This window comes from Leptonotus elevatus, chromosome 2 (assembly GCF_054856555.1).
Source record: "Leptonotus elevatus isolate MCC_2025b chromosome 2, RoL_Lele_1.0, whole genome shotgun sequence".
NCBI lineage: Eukaryota > Metazoa > Chordata > Actinopteri > Syngnathiformes > Syngnathidae > Leptonotus > Leptonotus elevatus.
The window spans coordinates 29092716-29106685 of record NC_141240.1 but is presented as its reverse complement, the minus strand read 5'-3'; the positions used below and the strand labels follow the sequence as shown (position 1 = coordinate 29106685).

Genomic DNA, 13970 nt, shown 5'->3' with positions numbered 1-13970 from the left:
CCCCCATTTGTTCATTTGCAGTGTAAATATAGCAAGCACACTGCATCCCCTTCATAATTAACGCAAAGGTGTGTATATTTAATCATATCGGAACAGTATTGTATGACAGTACTACATTTTTTAGATTCATATGCAATAAATGTATTACATTGTATACGGGTAGTAGTGCCATCGTAGCCTGAGCTTTTAGTCAGACTTAGACAATCAAAAGTAATTTTTATTTCTTCAACCTACGAGATCCGACTTGAGTTTAGAAAATTTGCAGCCAACAAAATGTATTAGCTCCAATTAAATTACTGAATAAATGAGACATCTTCATCAATCGCTCAACTATGCCACATACAATATGGCGGCAAAGGTGACGTACGATTCAACGCACACTACGATATTATAGTTCTATGGGTAGAAAGATTGGCTAAAGCGATTGACGTGACCTCGTTCAACCAACCGTCTCCTACGGAGGAACTCGAACTGGGTCAGTTCGGCAAGTTCCCGTTTGCTGAAGCCGATCTTCCCTTTATTTCAGGTAAAGTACTATCAAGCGAGGGAGGTATAAAATCCACTTTTCACGTTCTTGGCTAAGCGTCTTGCAATGGAACAGCTGCTACAGTTTAACTACAATATACGTGTTGTTGATGAATATTTATAGATATTTTATATAAGGCGCTGGTTCTAGGTCAGCAATAACAGTCTGTACGCCAGTTCTTCAAATACTGTCTGTGTGTGTGTTTTATTATTATTATTATTATTATTATTATTATTATTTTTTTTTTTACAAAACAAAAAATTATCAAAATATAGTAAACAACAGTGAACACAAACCTATAGGAGACATACAATTAATCAGTAATCAGTGATCACCAATGAAACCAGTACACGAACAGTATCTTGCAAACAAAAGTGAGCACACCTGTAAGATTTTTTTTGAATAAATATTTTATTATATTATTTCATGGGACAAAACTGAAGATCTGACACGTTGTTACCATGTAGCCTGTGTACATTTCCTAAAAAAGAAAAGGAAGAAATACTTACCGCTTAGCCATCCAAACTGATTGCACCCCTATGTGAAAATGACCATGGGGGAGTAGAAGATGATTCCAATGGCAACCTGTGAAGCTCTGAACTCCTTGCTAGAACAAAAATGATGGCCACACAAAATGCTGACACTTTGATTGGGCCAAATTTGGACATTTTCGCAACAATGCTGCAACAGATTTGGAGAAGCAAGATATTACCCATCTATGGTCTTTGAGATTTATTTGTTTAATATTTTCGGTTACAACGATTCATGGCGAACATGTCTTATGCCAGCCCAAAAAAGAGTTAATCTAACGTGTTTTGTTAAAACCTTAGCCAATGCTAGTTATAGCTTCTGGTTTAAAGAAATATATATTAAACGTGCCATTAAATAGATGGTTATTCTACATAATAGACAGTAGTGTGTTTTTTTTTTACGTTTTCTTAAAAAAGCACGTACTTAAATGTACTTTAGTACAACAGTTGAATTAGTACTTCCACTTTAGCATCTGTATCATAGAGTACTTTTTTTTTGCCGCCTCTACCTGAATTATAGAGAGCAATACAGAATACGAATAATTTTGGTGTCTGTGTAATGTTTTGTCATTTCAGAAGTCGCCTTTCCCGAATCATGGCTCGAGTCTTCGTCTACGGCACTCTGAAGAGAGGGCAGCCGAATCACTTCCGCATGTTGAACGAGAGCGTTGGAGCCGCGCGGTTGCTTGCCTCCGCCGTCACGACTGAAAGGTTCCCCCTAGTGATCGCTGGCGAGTACAACATCCCTTTCCTCCTCAACCTCCCCGGTCAGGGTCACAAGGTTCACGGCGAGCTGTACAGAGTGGACGAGCGCTTGCTAAATTTCCTGGATGGCTTTGAACAAACTCCCACCCTGTATCAGCGAACTCTGGTGACGCTGACGGTGAAGGAGTGGCTGGGGCAGGCCGCCGCCGAGGAGAGGTCTGCGGCGGGGGATGTCACTGAGGCCTTTGTGTACAGCACGACGACGTACCAGCCGGACTGGCCTTCGCTGCCTCACTACGAGGACTACAACTCCCACGGCAATCACGGGCTTGTGTACATACGCCACTAAAGCTGATGACATTTGTCCCCATTGTGCTGTGAGTTTATACACTATTGCAGTTTCCCCAACCTTCATTGATTGAGCAAAGGTGCTTATTGTACATTGTTTACATTATGCATATGTGATTATAGCCACATTTATATCATTATTATTACATATATATTTTGTACAGTTGTACTCTGCTTATTATGGTTCTTTTCTGTACTGTATTGTAGTGAACACAAAACATTTTCTCTTGAATACAAACAGATTGTTGTCTTTATTTAGAATAGAAAAATGTCAGGATTGTAAAACAAAAACAAAATCCTTTGGAAGGTCGTCCGTGTAAACGAGACACAAAAATGTGGCAAAGTAATGCATTGCAGAATCAAGCAAAGCAGATGGTTTCACAGTGTATCAAAGTACTGTACAAAAAGGGGGAGATTCAAAGTGGCACTGCAGTCATGTATAGAATGTCATAGAAAAAACAACAACTATTTACTGATATATAAATTTTCATCATTGATTTCAGACCAGTACGATGCAAACACTTGCGGCAGATGTCAAACAGTTCAGTTAGGGTTGTGATGAGTGTGCACGTGTGCACGTGCAAAAAAATATATATATACCAGGAGGAAAACAAGAAAATATCATAATGAATATAAACAAGCTGTGCAGAAAGTGAATGGTGGCAGTGAAGAACCTCCCAAGAATGTGTGGTGAAAGTGGAAGTGAAAAGACAAATTGCAGATATGAATTAGTGCAAAGTGGCATGATTTGGTGCATATTTAAAGTCTTTCTTGCTTGAAAGCAGCTGAGAATCCAGATCTTCACCTGGGGGGGGTTATAAATAAAGGTCTTTCCTGGTGCTTGGCAGGGAACGGCTAGCGGAGCACGTGGCACTGCGGATCACCTCCATCCACCTGGTGAAAAACATTTCATGTAATTGCCTCGCTGCCACAAAATATCTGTTGATGTTGATTTTGACAATGAAATTTCAATGTGAACCAAAAAAGCACTATAACCTTAACTCAGTCACTCCCAGCCATTTTCACTGAAGCAACCCCCTTCGCCCCCGGGCTGTTTTACTGGATTTTGACTTGATTTTGCTAGGCCCACAGATTATTGTGTTCTATTGCTATAAAAACATGGAACCTACCAAAAGAAAGATTAGAGTCTCTCTTCTCATCAGAAATAAAAGTATATTTTTTTTATCTGTTTCCATTTTGCAGTATTAGCATTAGAATATAGCTAAGTTTCATCATTATTCACAAATTGGTAAATTAGCTTGTGCGCAACATGGCCCTGGTTGATCTCTTCTACTCTGCTGCCACCTGCTGGCCGTTTTTCTAATAACTACCATTGCTCATCAGAGGCTGCATCAAAGCCTTCTGTATGCTCTAGCATTAAAAAAAACATAACAACTTATAAATACGTCTTTGGGACACAAAACATTTAAAATAGAACATAGTTATACGTTTTTTGGGAGCAAATGAGTTAAAAGGGGAACTGACTGCAAACTTCTTAACTTTTGAATGCAAACGTTCAACTGTTTCGTGTTTTATTTTAAAAAAAAAAGTCAACTGAACACGTGTATGTATACATGTATTAGTAAGCGACCGTTTACCGTTCGAATGTGTACTCGCTCTCCGATCTGAAATAGTAGACGTGGGACTTGAAGTGAAGTTTGAAGACGTAGTCCTTGTGGATGTTCTCCGACTCGGACGGGATGGTAACGGCGTAGCCTAGCAGAGGAAGGCTGGCCAGCGGGTAGTCGTCCTGTCAGGAGATCGCAGTTGTCACATGCATTCAGTGATATCGCATGCCAGAGGTGCTACGTCGCAAGTTGCTGTGGCAAAAGGCAAGCCATTCAAGTCCCTATTAAATCGTCAAGCCAATCACGTCATTGCTTGGGTTAAAGGGATACTCGACTCATTGAGTCATTTTCAACAGTGAGAAGAAAATATTTTGCCTATAATTACACTGCAAAAACTAAAATCTTAAGTAAGATATAATTTCTTAAATTTAACCTACATTTGCTTATTTTGATTTTAACAAGTTGTTTTTACTTAAAATGAAATTGTCAGGCAAGATCATTGTGCTTATTTTAAGATACTTATTACTTCATTATCTTATTTGATGAAGCAGTCTTGGCATTGAGTGTTAACAGCCAGTTTTAAGTACTGTGAGGATTAAAACAAGCATTTCACACATTTTAAGATGACAACTAACCAACATCAAAGGCCCTGAACTGGGGTTTCATAAGTTTTCTTATTTCAAGATTTTGCATAAAAATCTGAAAAAATACAAGTATGAAAACAGACGAGTGCAATATGCTTCATTCCATTATATTTACTAAGCTAATTTTTCCTTGTTTCAGTACCAGTTTAGTGGTCTAGTGGTAGAGTGCCTACCCTCAGACTTGGAGGTTATGGGTTCAATTCCTGGCTGGGTCATGACAACGAAAATGGGAACTGTTGCTTCCCTGGTTGACACTCACGCTAAATTATCCAAGCGTAAAAAAAAATACTCATGAATTTTAAGAAAATACAGTAGAACATCAGAGTTTGAACGTCTCGGAACTCATACAAATCGGACTTCAACCCAAAAAATCGGAGTAAAAAATGCCTCGGAGTTTGAACTCATTTTCGGAGTTCGAACACCCAAGCAAAGCGAGCTAAGCCGAATGCTCACGTTGCTCACGTTGCAACAGTTGCACTGCTCATTTCCAGTCAGATCGTGAACACTCCCGAAGGTGCTCCATACTTGCGAGTGCATTTTGATTTTTCCGCAACAATTTTCTTCGCCATGGGCCCAAAGAAAGACAACAGTCTTTGTTTTGGGCAACAAAGAAAAACATACAGTGCTACAAACCACAGTGGAATTAGGAAGGAGATTATCGTGCAGTCGTAACTACCGTGACTACTTCTATAAATACTTAGCTGTTCAACAACGTGCCTGACGTTAAACAACGCACGCAAGGACCGCTTAGTAGTCTAACAATATGCCCAACGTAAAATACACAAACTCAGCACTGAACTAAAGCTAGCATTAACATAGCATTTATCATCCACTGATGCCATCACACCACAACAAAAAAGGTTAAGTATTTTTAATTGTTTAAATACTGTTCAGTGTGTAAATCTAAAAAAATATCAATAGAAATTAAAATATGAATTTTCTGTTTTTTGAGCTTGGGAACAGATTAATTGCATTCCTATAGGAAAAAATGTTTCGGAGGTTGAACAATTTGGACTTTGAACACTTCACAGGAACGAATTATGTTCAAACTCTGAGGTACTACTGTAGTTCTATTTATTACAGCTTGAAAAAAGTCAACATTATTGTTTTTAGTCTGAAAATACTATTCTTAAGACCGCAGTGGTTTATATGGGCCTAGTATTATTTTTTTATTTAAAAAAATCTTACAGGTAGATTTAAGTAAAATGTTCTTGTTCTGTTGGCAGATACTTTTGCTTATTTGAAGCAATAATTTTCTTATTTTACTATATTTTTTCCTTAAAATTTCTACAGTCCTTTTTGCAGTGTAATGTGATAACTAAATTTGAGGCAAGAAACTAAAACCGGCAATTTAGGGCACCTGCAGCAGCAAAAAAACAAAAAACAAACTCTGAAAATAATTTGTCTTTTTAATTTTTCAAACCTGGTGTGACTTGTAGAAAAAGAGGCTGAAATTGGTGAAGACCACCCAGAGTTTCTGCCAACCATTACTGTTCTTGAACTTTCTTAGCAGGTTCCCTGAAAGCTGGTTCTGAAAGAAGAAGGGCAGCAGTTATGTAGATCAATCTCAAGATTAACTCATTGACGGTTATAGACTTCAAAAATGAATTTGAACTATTTTTATTAGTTTAACATTTGTTTCCCACTTTTGTTAACAAGAGTTTGAAATATTTTCTTTAAAATAAATAAATAATAATTTTAATAATCATTTTTTAATTTTTTTTTTTAGAAAAGATTATTAAAAATTAGGGTCATCAGGCGATTAAAATGTGTAATCGTAATCAATCGCTTGACTTCACTAGTTAACTCACGAATAATCACAAATTTTACATCTGTTCTAAATGTACCCCCAAAAATTCTAGGTTTTCATACTCTTGTTAACAAAAAGGGAAAAAAAATGTTAAATAGAAATAGTTTTGACTATTTTTTTTACGTCTATAGCCGTCAATGGCAGCGAATGAGTTAACAAGGAACAGTAACGGGGGAAATGATGCTCAACCTAATATTTTTGCAAGTTCAATGGCACAAACATCAAACATGAAAGTTGAAGCATTTGAAAGTCATTGATGATTTTTAATTTTCCCACAGCCTTTATGGTACGTACATACAGCATCATAAATTAATTAAAGTGTCATGATCCTCAGTTAAGTTAACTGTCTCCATATTTATTAAGTACAAATCTTTTAAAATAATATGACATCATAACTTATTGCCGATCCCCGGTGGTCAGGGTACCCCCAGGTATAGAACCACTGGTGTAATACATGCAGCAAGCAATATGGCGTAGCTGTAGCATAGTAGTCACGTACCTCAACAGCAATACTGAAGTCCACCATGGACACGCTGGTGTTACGATGCCAGCACACGTGAACTGTGGTGTTACCGCGCTGAGCTTGGCGCTCCAGAGACGAGCGCGAGCCGCAGACCTCCTCCTCGGATTCGTGGTCGGCCCCGCCTTCCTCCAGAAGCTCTGGGGAACAACAGACAAGGAATACGAATGAGTAAACATTATTATTCAAATTGGCATTGATAGACGAGCCACGTTGAGCTTTCTAATTCAGTCAAGTCTTGAATGCGCGCGGCATTGCGTCCTTACTATTATCAGAGGGGCTGGTGGAGAGCAGATCCATGTGAGGACCGTTGCTCTGCTCGGCCAGGTCAATGGCCATCCTGATGTCCTCCACCCATTGCTCCATCTCAGCTGCGCAGCTGGGAAGAAGCAAGGAGTCAGGGGGTCTTTATTGAAGTCTTGCAGTTAGGTCAATCAGTTCAGAAGAATTGATAACTGGAGTGTACCACGCCGCATTAGGTCCACGTATATTATACATATTTTTAGAGGGCGGGGGCCATATTCCAAGAAAAAAAAACGTGGACATTTTTCCACTTTGAAAAAACGTGGAAATGTACGAGTTTATAAAGTGGCAGATTTGCAAGAGAAAAAAAAGAGAAATACACGTAGCGTACTACTCGGATGTTTGTGCCAATGCTTTTCAGTTGGGTTTTCAAATAAGGAGATAGTAATTGCTTTAGCAGATATTAACCATGTCATTAAGCATTCGCTCTTTGAAGCGTTGGGTACGGCTATTGACAAAGATGTTCCGCTTTGCGAAGGTCCACACCCCGAGGATCAATAAATATTTACTTGTACGTTTATGCTTCCAGAATTATTATTTACACATTCATACATTTTGGTATTTTTTTGTGTCAAATTTGCTACTCCCCGTCATTCACTTGCATTTACCTAAAGTATGCTAGCTTCTGATTGGTTAGTGTTTAGTCGGCTGATATGTACGGTGGCCGAGAGGTGCAAAACACTTTTACGAAGCTGGAAACAATTTACATTTTAGTAGGCATGGGCCGATAACCTGTTTGTTGTTGTTTTACCGTGGTTTCAATAACTGCTAATACTGTCTGTCGCCGGTAATGAACTCTTGCGTAAACGAGCCAATTTGAAGTTAATTGCCTTCAATTCACTTTCTTTTCCTTCTACAGCGGGTGCACGTGCAGTCTTGCATGGAGGAAGAGGGGGAGGGAAGAATGGAAAGAGGTGGGGGGGTGACGGTAAGGGGAGACGCTTATTGTTATTAAAATAAATTAATTAATTAATAAAAAATAAGTGTACAACATTTATTTAAACTTACCATGGTACACGTTTCTTAATGTACCAAATATTTTATATTTAGTTTAAAAATGAAATAGAATGTGTTAAATGAAAAAAAATGCTGTTTTTATTTACCCAAATATTTTTTTAAAGGACATTTTAGAGCTGTAAATGTTAATACCGCGATACCGCAATATTTTTGCTCACGGTTGTCATGCCGTCAAAATCTAATATTGGCCCATGCCTACATTTTAAAAAAACATTTTTACAAATCAAAAAACGATAATGCATTGCCATAACAAATGTATAAGTCCTGAAACAAATTTACATTTGAGAAAACACATTTACAAGATGTGAAACGCTTTTACAAACGCCGACACAAATATACAAGTAACTTTTTCAACCGGAAAGGGCGGACCAGTAGAACCGGAAGTGATAAGGAGTTCATGGTGATTCAAGATGGACGTGGGGAAAGCGGTGTTATGCCCATTTCGCGGCAAACACATGAGCCGATTGACTCAGTTCTGTTTTTCGTGTGGTCGGTCATTTGAGTTTTTAAAATGCGCAGTCCGTTTCCTGACCTCCGGCGTGCGGCTGGTCCTTCTGTCTGGGCTGCAACATTAAGAAATTTGCCACTTTATAAAGTGGCAAATTTGCGAGTTTCTTTCTCGGAATATTGCCCCCGCCCACAATTTTTAAAAAATGTTTTAATTCGTGGCCCTAATAAACCGTCGTAGAATTGGACAATTAAAAATAAATAAATAACAAAGTTGTGTAAATGTTTGTTGCAGAGTACCTGGCTGCCACCACCACTGACTGCTGTTGGCCAAACAAGGTAAAAGAATGAGGGACGCCCCACTCCTCTTCACTCTCTGTAATCTGCACATACAAGCAAGTGCACAAACACAGAAAAGGTTTCGCCCGGCAACACGTTGAACAGATATTTTTTCAGAATTTGGAAATGCCCAAAAATCAAAACAGATAAGCCTCTATCTTGAAATAAAGGTCCATTCCAACAATATTATTTTCAGCCCTAGGGTGGAATACCGTCATTCCAAAGAGGGGTAGCTGGCCATGGACTTTGAACTGGTTGGATGGACTCATCCCTCGACTAGTGTACACCAAGGAATCGCTGAACTAGAGACAAAAAGGCAGAAAAAAAGTGGAATTATTCATTTTGCCACCACATGCATTAAAGCTAATTTTCAAGCATTTTGACATCATACCAGGAAAAACATTCTCTGTTGCAGGCCTTTCCCCGAGAGCTTACTGAGGCATCCAAGTCGGATGAACTCCTGTCAGCCCAACACAAACACGCTTTACCATTGAGAACAATAGAGGACATTTATCTTCTATGAACCAAAGTGTCTTACCCTGCCAGGGATGGCCAGATTGTCGATGCCGGTCAGATCTTTCTTTAGCTCAAGAAGCTTTTGAAAGTTCTCCATCTTCATCATGGTGCCTTGCAGCTGCAGCATCAACTCCGTGATGTCTGCTAGGGCCGCTGCAGCAGGCAGACAAGAAGCGGGGATAACATTTGGATGAAGTTCACGCAAAAGTAGAAAATGCCATTTATTTAGAAATTGCATGTTAACGTTGAAGAGCTGATGCTGAACGGGAATGTGGTGGGATTAATTGAATGGTTGAAAAGTAGGATGGTGGAAGGGGTGGTAATGTAAAAAGTTTTTCGTAATGTTATAATTACTCCAACAGCTTGAAGTTGCAGTGGTTTGAATCAGTCGAGAAATGTAGGATGAGGAGATACGTAAATATGTAAAATCTCACTTAATTTGGGAATTTTTGGTGACAACAAGGCCGTTTGTACGTGCTAAAGCAACTCAATGTTTGAATTTTTTATGGTTTGAATCGGTTGAGAAATGTGGAAGAAAGAGTTTAAATATGTAAAACAACTCAATTTGGGAATTTTAGTGTTATTAATAAAAATGAGGCAATTTGGGGAAGGTGAAAATATTTCCCCAGGATGAGCTTAACCGTTTGAAGTTGGAATGTGAAATGTGTGTGTGTGTGTTTTTTTTAAACGTCTCATTCACTTGAAAGTATTTTTTGTTTTGCTTGAAAAAAATTTAGGTTTGTAGGAAAACTGGAAATTTCTTGGGAAAAAAGTTTCCTCAATATCTTGATTTTGTAAAATTCTGATGTTTTAACAGTTGAGAAATGTGGCGTAGAATGTAGAAATATTTTAATTAGGGCTGGGTATGAATTCCAATGCTGCATTCGAGGATGGTCGGAAGTCGGATTTTTTCCGAATTCAAACCAGGAAGTGTGTACGGGAACGCCCCCTTGAACTCGGAAATTCCACGGTCGTGAAAAAAAAAGTACCCCGACTTCAAGACGGGCTATAATGTGACGTCACTCTACAATGGCGACCCCTTTTGGAAACACAGACCGTGAATGGTAAAACACAATTTACTCGAGTATAAAACTAGCTAACTTTCTTCATTCATAAATATTCCACATAACTTCACGTAACACAACGTACGTGACTGTATGCCGCTATCTCCCTGTATGAAATTAGACGGTGAACTACTAAACTGTATGAAATGCTCATGGAAAAAGATAAAAACAATAAATGAAGCAAAATTGCGAGAAGACAAGTTTGCTGGAGGTCAAAATTAATAAAAAACAATTTATCACAATCCGCCATTTTCGTTGTTTACTTTCGCCTCAAACGCTTTCAGTTCGGAACTGGGAAAAGCCAACTCGGATATATCCGACTACCCTCGAATGCAGAATTTTCTAAATTTCCTCAATCGATTCGATTTCGATTCACAAGAGTTCAGTTTGATTCAATTTCAAATTTTTCACTTCAATTCAATCCAATATCAATTAATTATGGCACATCAATTCTGCTTAAATATCGAGTACATGATAAAAATGCCACAAATATTAAATTTCAAAGTACATTTTTACGGGGGCAGTAACTGGTCAAATGATTTAATTTATTAATAAAAGTAGCACGTGTTATAATCACTTAAGTGTTGCACAAACATTGACCATTTGACATCAGCAAGGATGAGATGAAAATATTTTCATAATCAAATTTAATAATTGTAAATATAAATAAAAAATATTCTGAATTGTCTTAAAGTGAAAAAAGGGAGGTCTTTCATAAATCTAAGAAAATATGTTTAAATTCATGTGAACAGTAATTTCAAGAAAATTAAGATTAAAAACATTTGGCCTTTAAAATTCTATTTTCTTAAGAATTTATGGGAAAAAAATATATAAAATAATCGATTTCTGTTTTTATGAATCAATATCGGGTTTGAAAAGGAAAATCGATTTGATATTGATTATTCGATATTTTAAACCCAGCCCTAATTTTTATGTATTTATTCCTTCAGCATTCACACATGTAATCATGACGATACAGCAAAGCAGCGGCAGGACTCATTACCTCTGCAGTCCCTGAAATCTTCATGGGTGGGCGGGTAGTGCTTGCAGAGCCTCTCCAGGATGAGTTTGTAGTGCAGCAGGCGGTGGAGCGGCCGTAGGAGGAAAAGGTTAAAGGGGAGGTAGCACACCCTCTGCTGCTCCAGTTCTCCACACAGAGCCTCCGCCTTGCGACTGGACCTGAGACATACAGATAGAGGACAGACCTTTTCTTTTCTTTTCCATGCAAAAACAGTATGATTTGGTCAATTTTGATAATATCTTCCGAATAATTCTCTATATCAAATAAAGAATTACAGATCACACATTTTTGGCATGTAGAGTTTCAAGATGCTAACCAATACAGTATTATTTTTTTTTAAATTAAACACACACTGGTAAATGTAAAATCTATTTTAGGTACCCAGATACCCATAACATGCTCAGTGTACACACATTCTGTAGTACCTGTACAAAAGAATGACAAATGTGCTCACTTTTGTGTATTATGGGTCACTTTAGGGAAAAAAATATTTTTATTGCACTCAAATGTCAAAACTGGTTAAATTGAATACAAACTATTAAAATAAGGCGGAACGTTCTTTCCGAGGGGTTGACGCACTTACCGACAGGTTCGTTCCAGCTCCACCAGGCACTCCGAGTGTTTCTGCAGATGAGTCGTCAGCTGCTGCAGTTGTAGCAGAGGCGTGGAGAATGTCGAGAATCAAAGGTTTATTTCATACACAAGCCAGTGGAAAGCACTATAGTAGCAGTAGATAAAGTTCAATTACCCTGAGACTCTGAATGTTCTTCAGTAGAACGTCACCGATTCGTTGATAGTCTCCTTTGATGTGTGCATTGGATCGACCCTCCCTAAAAGTAAAAACAAAAGTCCTTTTTTTTCTTCCTAATGGCAACTCTGCATTAAAATGCCATTCAAGAGAGTGTGCAGAATTTTTCTGTTTGTGTCATCCATAAACGTTGGTGCTCCACTACATTTCAAATACAAAAAAACAACCCCGACAATGCCGACCGATTTAGAGTATTTTAACTCATCTTTCAAGGCAAACAGAATATTGTGTGACTACATATACATGGTGGGTACCAAATGGAAAATCGCGTCCCATTCTTTCATTAGAAAAAAATATATGTTTCTACCTTATTCCGTTCTTTAGTAATTACCATTTGAAAATAGGTAATTTGAGTGACAGGAGAAGGAGAAAACGAGCTATTTGTGAAAAGATACATTTTCTGCACAACAGTGACTTCAAATCTAATTCACAGAGTGTCACTAAACAAAAAATATTAGTGTCAATGTGACAAAGGCTTTGATCATTCACGTCATCCTTGAAAACATTCTATTTCATCAGATTCGTCATGTTTCATTGTAATTCCATACACCGGGAGCCCATTGAAAAGAGGTACAATGCTGCCATCTGCTGGCCATAGTTAGTGGCTGTTTTGGGATTTTGCAACCTCAATGACAAGGCAGTGCTGCGCAAGACGTTGCACTGCTCATTAGGAAAAAAAAAGTTGACGTCAATTGACGTTATTGGCGGCATTCATTAGGATTTTAGCATACGTCATTAAACGTTTTTGGCGGTCAAGAGTTAATAGTGACTAGCTTTGGTCACATTTCTCCAAAAAGAAATAAATGGAACATATTTACCAGGAAAATAATAATAAATAAATAAGTGCATTTCTGTACAATGGTTTTTCATTTGTTACCACAAATGCAATTTAGTTGACATGACATCACATCCTTTATGGTCATTTTGAAACTGTAACGTTTCAGTGATGAAAAGAATAACACAGGCCAAACCTTGAACACAGCTAGGTACAACAGAACATTTGTTGCCCACAAGTCATTGTCGAATGCGATCAAGACATTTGAGAATAAGCCTTAATGTCACACCACCATCACAGGTGATATTCTGCGAGATGTCAGCATATTACACCAAACATCAGTGAAGCAGGCCCCTCGAACAAGGATGAAACTTTACTGATGATTTGTCGTTTTTTGTTGTTGTTTTTTTTAATCACCGTAAGTCACCGTAAGAGCTGAAAGATATTACAACCCATGCAAACAACAATCAAAACTATGCACATGTACAAACACATGAATACTAATAAATGAAAACGAATTTGTAACAAAATTGACCTTTTCCCTCATCGGAGGGGCTACCAATACAAAATAAGGCATTCTTTGACGCTGCGCAACAAACTTTTCTAGCATACTAATACTATTAAGCTAGCTTCAGTACAAAAGCACTAAACCGGAAGTGACTTCAAAATAAAAGCGAAAACCGAAGTGATGATTTACAACGCAAATTTAAAAATAAAATATAATCAATGTTCCGGTAAGAAAATATAATTATGTTTATTTACAATCAGATTATGGTGTCAAAGGATTAACCCTGCAGTCTATATTCTGCTTTTCTTTGGACTTTGAGATATTTTATGCAATGCTGATTCTCAAGGAACAGCCCCAAAAAGAGCTGTTGAGAGAACATGAAAAGAACATTTCTGCTTTTGTCATTCGTCATCAAGAATAAGAGGGACGATTTGTTTTTTTACATCCTAAATTTAAAAATGGCTAACACATTTTTACACTTCATTAATGCTAACTAAAAATGTTTTTACAATTCTGGTCTT

The 13970-nt window shown here is 37.8% G+C and overlaps 2 protein-coding genes across 4 annotated transcripts in view; one reads left to right on the top strand and one right to left on the bottom strand.

Annotated features, from left to right (window-relative positions):
* The first annotated feature begins 410 nt into the window (after positions 1–410).
* LOC147179503 (gamma-glutamylaminecyclotransferase-like) lies at positions 411–11756 on the top strand. 3 transcript variants are annotated; one of them, XR_015093982.1, is made up of 4 exons: positions 411–526; positions 1633–2138; positions 8714–8757; positions 11288–11756. XR_015093982.1 is itself a non-coding variant. In XM_086067137.1 (2 exons), the coding sequence occupies exon 2, from the start codon at positions 1652–1654 to the stop codon at positions 2108–2110; it is 459 nt and encodes a 152-aa protein (XP_085923263.1). In that variant the 5' UTR covers positions 411–526; positions 1633–1651; the 3' UTR covers positions 2111–7798. The 3 variants fall into 3 exon arrangements, 1 of the variants encoding a protein (XP_085923263.1); XR_015093981.1 differs by lacking the exon at positions 11288–11756 and adding an exon at positions 8954–10584; XM_086067137.1 differs by lacking the exons at positions 8714–8757; positions 11288–11756 and having other exon boundaries at positions 1633–7798.
* LOC147179501 (FERM, ARHGEF and pleckstrin domain-containing protein 1-like) overlaps positions 2342–13970 on the bottom strand; it is a 42180-nt gene continuing 30551 nt past the window's right edge. Inside the window, exons 17-28 of the mRNA XM_086067135.1 lie at positions 12107–12188; positions 11942–12003; positions 11341–11516; positions 9296–9426; positions 9149–9217; positions 8970–9059; positions 8719–8801; positions 6918–7030; positions 6631–6791; positions 5745–5852; positions 3708–3859; positions 2342–3003 (exon numbers count right to left, since the gene is read on the bottom strand). Of these exons, the coding sequence (XP_085923261.1) occupies positions 2925–3003; positions 3708–3859; positions 5745–5852; positions 6631–6791; positions 6918–7030; positions 8719–8801; positions 8970–9059; positions 9149–9217; positions 9296–9426; positions 11341–11516; positions 11942–12003; positions 12107–12188 (1306 nt within the window). The 3' untranslated portion in view covers positions 2342–2924. The remainder of the gene's footprint in view (positions 3004–3707; positions 3860–5744; positions 5853–6630; positions 6792–6917; positions 7031–8718; positions 8802–8969; positions 9060–9148; positions 9218–9295; positions 9427–11340; positions 11517–11941; positions 12004–12106; positions 12189–13970) is intronic.